The 6,429-nt window shown below is 45.0% G+C and overlaps 1 protein-coding gene across 1 annotated transcript in view; it reads left to right on the forward strand.

The window, feature by feature from the left end:
• The window catches only part of Atg14 (autophagy related 14), a 29,434-nt gene that overhangs the window by 19,748 nt on the left and 3,257 nt on the right, over positions 1–6,429 (forward strand). Inside the window, exons 6-9 of the mRNA XM_005355357.2 lie at positions 1,119–1,348; positions 2,351–2,468; positions 3,681–3,771; positions 3,849–3,934. Of these exons, the coding sequence (XP_005355414.1) occupies positions 1,119–1,348; positions 2,351–2,468; positions 3,681–3,771; positions 3,849–3,934 (525 nt within the window). The remainder of the gene's footprint in view (positions 1–1,118; positions 1,349–2,350; positions 2,469–3,680; positions 3,772–3,848; positions 3,935–6,429) is intronic.

Genomic DNA, 6,429 nt, shown 5'->3' on the forward strand with positions numbered 1-6,429 from the left:
TGAATGTGCATACCCCAGCCTCCCCCGTGTCTTAGAATTGTGTAGATGAGCGTGCACACTCCTCCCTCCCCTCTGTCTCAGAATTGTGTAGATGAGCGCGCACACTCCAGCCTCCTCCTCCATCTCTCAGTGCCAGAGACCCGTGTGATTCCAGATACTTGAGAGTTTTATTAGGTAGACTGCACATTAAGGCTAACCTGGACAACTTAAGGAGACCCTTTTTCAGGGATATAGCTCAGTGGTAGAGCCCTTAGGCAGCTAGCAAGAAGTCCTAGGTTCAATCTCTGAGCTGATAGAAAGCAGTATACAAAATTTAGATACAAAGTTGCTAAGTGTTTTGGAGCAGTGAAGAAAAGTTAAATTACTAAAGTTTGCATAAAGACCACTGGTCAGGCCTTAGAGGGAGCTGGTGGAACAGAAGCCTTGTGCCAGCATTTCGTCCTGGTGGATCAGCAGGAACCCAGCACCAGACATGATTCTGGGTTTCCCTTCTGGACTGCAAATGAGGATCTTAACAACTCCAGAGTTGGATCGGGTCTGTAGATGAGTTGATAGCACTGTGGTGTAAATGACTCGATTTCTATACCACAGTAGCTAGGCACACACTTTAGGAATTCAAGACCAGTCTAGGATACATGAGACCCTGTCTTAAAAACAAACAAACAAAAAGATACCAAACTAATTCCTTCCTTACTGTATTTTGCTTGTTTTTCAGTATGGGAATTGAATTTAGGCTTCCTAATTTTGATTGTTACATTTTCCATAATTGGTAACTTGGGTAAAACTTCTGCAATTTTCAATAAGGTTGAACTTTTTTTACGAAGAAAACATGTACACATGTAGTTATGTGGCTCATAATGACTTTGGCTTAACAAGACCACTTAGTGATGTGGTCTTCATTTGCACGAGGTCCTCTGCTCTTCCCAGTGCCACACTTACTTGAGTGTGTTTCTCTTGACTGTGGACACATTTGTAGGGCTGCACAAGACATGAGGAACAGCTTGCCTTCTTTGTTGTTGCCAGTCAGTAACCTTTTCTTAGCCTATAGTAGATACACTGTTGCTTTTTCAAAAGCTCAGGTGGCTTTGGAGTTCCTTTGTAATCTTGCCTGTTTGCAGAGATCCTGCAGATGTGTCTTCGGAGAGTGACAGCGCTATGACATCTAGCATGGTGAGCAAACTTGCTGAGGCCCGGAGGACAACCTACCTCTCTGGAAGATGGGTCTGTGATGACCACAACGGTGACACCAGCATTAGCATTACAGGCCCTTGGATTAGCCTCCCAAACAACGGGGACTACTCTGCCTACTACAATTGGGTAGAAGAGAAGAAAACAACCCAAGGGCCTGGTGAGAAGCAAAACGTTCTCTGAAAATGTATTGTATTTTGTGAGGTAAAATCTTCATGCCAGAGTGAACAGGGCAGGGGTGACAGCTGGGTTGCCCGCAGCACAGCAGTCTGAGAGCCTGAATTCTTCCTAGTTCTGAAAACCATTTCCTCATCTCAGAGGCCGCATGCTGTGAGAGTGTTCTCTTCCCCTCTTCAGCTCTTCTAGCAATAGGCAGTCTATCCTAGACAACTCGGGAGTGAAATCATGCAGCGTGTGCATTTTTTTGTCTGCTTTCTTTGATTTAGCCTTCTTTTACAAAGTTTATATCATGGCATATGTTAGAATTCCATTGCGTTAAGTGGCTGACTAGTGTTCCATTGTTTGCATATACCACATTTTATATTTTCAACACTTGCTAAACCGACAATGTTTCACCTTTGTGGTTAATATGACTTAATTCATGAAAAAGACATCCTTAGACAATTTCTGGTAATTCATGCCTGTTTACCCTAACATTTGGAAGGCTGAGTCCAGATGTTAACTATGTGCACCTGTGTGTCTGTGTGAGTGTGTGTGTGTGTGTGTGTGTACACAAGTGTGGAAGTCAGTGCAGGATTTCGGATCACCTTGGAGCTGGAGTTACATACAGTTGTCAGCCACTCAGCACTGGTGTGGGGAACTGGACTCTGGGCCTCTGGAAGAGCATCAAGCTCTCTTAACTGCTGAGCCACCTCTCCAGCCCCATTATCCCTCCCTAGGCCCCGGTTTTGAGGAAGGGTCTCATGTAGCTCAAGATGGCCTCAGACTTCTGATTTTTCTGCCTCAGCCTCCCAATGTTGACATTAACAGGAGTCACCACAGTGGGCTAATCTGGTCACTGTTAGGAAATACACTGCCAGGCCCAATCAAGGACTGTTTGCGTCTGACCACGCAGGAAGAGTGAAACTGTAAAACTACAAGTGAAAATCTTGGTATGCGTACTGATGTGGAGGTCCTTTGTGCCTTTTGTGTCCGTTCTCAGACATGGAGCACAACAACCCTGCCTACACTATCAGTGCCGCGCTCTGCTACGCCACTCAGCTCGTCAACATTGTGTCTCACATACTTGATATCAATCTTCCCAAAAAGCTGTGCAACAGGCAAGTAATTCAAGTGGCAATCCCGTCTTCATTGATTTCTCATGTTCCTGGTGTGCCCTTACACTAGCTAAGAGAAGGCTTGACAGAAATAGAAATATTAAAATTGTTTCAGAAGATGTCGACAGTTTGATTGTGTTACAGTTGTGCGTGAAATCTGAGGAGTCCACAGAGAATCCATCTGGTTCTTGGAAATAACCAAAGGAAGGACCAGGGTGTGCAGGGAGGATGCTGCAGACCCATGCACTGGAGCCAAGGGAACGAGACAGGACAGGGGTGGGGAGGGCTCTTTCGTTCTTATGAAGCTTGCATGTTTGCATTGTTACTTTTTTTTCCAGACCGATTTTCTCTGTAGCCCTGGCTGTCCTGAAATTCTCTGTAGAGCAGGCTGGCCTCAATTCACAGAGATCCACCTGCTCTGTCTCCCAAGTTCTGGGGTCAAAGGAGTGTGCCACCATTGCCCAGTTTGTTTGTTTTTTTTTTTTTTTTTTTTGAGACTTTGTTTCTGTACGTAACAGATCTGGGTGTCATGGAATTCAATTCTGGTGTGGCCTGAAGGCTCCTCCTGCCTCAGTATTCTGATTGCTGGGCTTTTAGGCATGTGCTCAAGTAAACTAAGCGGATGATCCCTGCAGGTGGAGAGAGCATTGAAAGCAGGAGGCGTGGGTGTTTTTTTTCTCCTGTTTTTGTTTTTTCATGTACTAGGGAATTGAACCCAGATGAGCAAATGCTCTTCCCTAGCTCAAGGCATGAAGAGAACAAGCCATGGATGGGGATGCTAAGGAAGAAAGCTGCAGGCAGAGAAGGCGCAAAGTTCTGGGAGATGGGAGGCAGCAGAGATTTGTCCCATGGGACCCTAGTAAAAAGTTTCCAGCTGTCATTCTCCACAGAGTGGCTGGTGGTTGAATTTTTCTTACCCACAGTCCCCTGTTGATCCTTCATAGAATGTGCTCCCCCGTGTATCAGTTCATAGCATCCCTGTTTATGGGACATGAGCTCCTGGCAGAGTTGCTCAGTCACCCAGGGACATGCATTTGTAGTTTCTGTCGATGATGGGAACTGCTCCCCATAAGGGCATAGTTCAGTACTTAGGAAGTGTCTGTTCCCAGCCGTTTACTATGGGGGAAGAGGGTGTGCTGTGCTGGCACCGAACTGCAGTTAAGCCTTCAAAAGGAACGTTGTAACAGACTTAGAAGTCTTGCCCTTGTCTTACAGTGAGTTCTGTGGAGAAAACCTCAGCAAGCAGAGACTGACGCGTGCGGTGAGGAGACTGAACACAAACATCCTTTACCTTTGCTCCTCACAGGTACGAGCCTGGGCTTTGCACTCTTTATTAATTTGCTGTGTGTTTGAAACTAGTAACCAAGCCTTTGCTTCTTCTAGCATGTGAATTTAGATCAGCTACAACCACTGCATACACTCAGAAACCTAATGCACTTGGTCAGCCCACACTCGGAGCACCTAGGCAGGTAAGTTGTGTGTGCGTAGCTTTTCTCTAAGCATTGTTTCTCTGTGGCTGCTTTAAAGTAGAACCAGGATGCACGCTGGTGTAGTATCTAGTGTTCCCAAGTCCTCGATTCTCTGGCAAGGACAAAAGTTGTACATACTCTGCAGAAGGAAGCAGTTGATCGCACGTGGCCTTCTACGAGCGTGTTGCAGTCACTTGAGAAAGTTGCAATACAGTACGTTTAGCATGTGACATGAAGTAGAGTAGTCCCGATGCCCTGCCCGCCACCTTGTGCTTCTCTTGACCCTGCTCATTTCTTTTCTAACTGGCTCCTGCAGCTGTGTTGTCTTTGTCCGCTTTCCTTTGTGCTTGCATATCCTCTGTATGCTCACCATTTGTTAGAACTATTGGAAGTTTATAGACTGAGCTCACTTGAAATTCATCTGCTTAAAACACAAATCAGCCAGATGTAGTGGTGCACGTCTTTAATCCCAGCACTTGAGAGGCAAAGACAGGTGGACCTTAGTGAGTTTGAGGCCAGCCTGGTCTACAAAGCGAGTTCCAGGACAGGCAGGACTGTTACACAGAGAAGCCCTATCACAAGGAAAAAAGAAAGAAAGAAAGAAAGAAAGAAAGAAAGAAAGAAAGAAAGAAAGAAAGAAAGAAAGAAAGAAAGAAAGAAGAAATCAGTAACAATGAATACCACGCTGGTCCATGGTTTGCTCTAGATAACTTGTCAGTCACTCAGCCCCAAAGAGCTTTTGTATCCTGGTCTAGGCTCTTCCCATCGTCCTTGCTCTCATCAGTATGCACATCATTTTGGTAGATGGGAGGCAGCAGATGTTGTCTACACTATAGAAAATGGAGTTTTATTTGGTGATTCTGCTCAAACTGTAGGCTAATGTGAGCACTCTGTTTAAGTTAGACTATACTAAATGTTGCTGTTTCTTACTATGGTATATTAGAGTTTTTGAGCTGGCTAAATTGGCAAATGCCTGTAATCCAACCACTCAGGAGCTGAGGTAAGAGGACCACAAAATTAAGGCCAGCCTAAGCAACTTAGTAAGGTCTTGTCTAAAGGGGCAGGGGCGTGCTAAGTGGTAAAGGCGACTCATTATATTTTCAGCTCTCCAGTTGGGGAGCATCTGTGGAAAGAAAACAGTGAGGTTTTATTTGGTACAACTTCTTGAATGGCTTTTGGAACTGGATAAGGAGCTGTCTGGATGAAGCAAGTCTGAGGCACTGAAATCCTTCATTTTCTCAGCTAAAGATGTGCTCCTTCTTCCCAGAAGGGAGACTGGTGAAAAGTACAGCAGGTATTTCAGAGTGGACAGACTGACTCCAAAGTTCACCCCAAACCATTGGCAGTAAGGGCAGAGTAAGAATAATATGGTCTGGCCCCTTTCCAAACAAGGTATATAAAGTTAATTTTTAAAAAGGTGTTCGGGGGGGGGGGCAGGGATGCAGCTCAGTGGATAAAGGGGTAAAGGTCCTTCAGCTGACTTAATTTCCACGCCCCACATGGTAGAAGGAGAGAGATGGCGTCCACATGCTTGCTATGGCGCCCCCCCCCCCGCAGCAATACAAACAAACAAAATAAAGAAGTTTGCTTAATCTCAGTTTTTGTGAAACTGAGGGAGAATGACTGTGACTTTGAGGCTAGCCTGGCTACACAGTAAGATCTTCTCTCAAATACTCCTCCCCACCCATTAAGAAAGAAGCTATAAGCATCTAATAGTATGTGTAGTAGTTAGAAAAGAGAACTCCATCTTGAAACAGATCGTGCGCCTACAGGACTGTTCCGGCTGCCTGCTGAATTAGATGATCACAGTCAATACAGTTGGGCTAGTTGGCATCAAGGGAGGGATGGGTAGGGTTTATTTTTATCATATTTTATATATAAAAACAAGTTTCAGAAATAAAAGATCCTGTTTTTAAGTGATATATAAAAGACCTAAGAGAAAAGATTGGTCTATACTCATGGGTAATGAGAGAAACTTTAACCAAGCCAACACCTCAAAACCCTTTAAATGAAAGGCGCCACACACATTGCTATGTAGGAACTGGCTGACTCCAGTAGGAGAGGCCCTGTATCTTAAAGAGACAATGAAGAGGTTTGTAACGTCTATACTAGAGCACAAATCAAAATCTAGACAAGGTCAGTCTTTCAATCCGCAAGGGAAAGCAAGCTAGTAGGAAGGTAGACAGAGGATGCAAAGTGCTTTCCTGGAATTCAATTTAAAAACTCATCCTCAGTGAAGAGTAAAGATATGGACTAGGGGGACAGTTCACTCGAGTAGTTAAAGTGCTTGCTGTACAAGCAGTGAGCCCATGAAGAAAGTCAGCTGAATGAGGTAGCACACATCTGTACTCTGACGGGAGGCCCAGACAGGAGAACCACCCAGAAGCTTGTGGACCAGCTTGCCTGGTGTGCCCACGTTCTAAAATAAAAGCAGGAGCGGAGTCATTCCTGGGCATTGTACTGTGCCTGCTCCCCTGTGCTCACATTGTACTGTG

The sequence above is a fragment of the Microtus ochrogaster genome, chromosome 17 (genome assembly GCF_000317375.1).
Source record: "Microtus ochrogaster isolate Prairie Vole_2 chromosome 17, MicOch1.0, whole genome shotgun sequence".
Classification (NCBI taxonomy): domain Eukaryota; kingdom Metazoa; phylum Chordata; class Mammalia; order Rodentia; family Cricetidae; genus Microtus; species Microtus ochrogaster.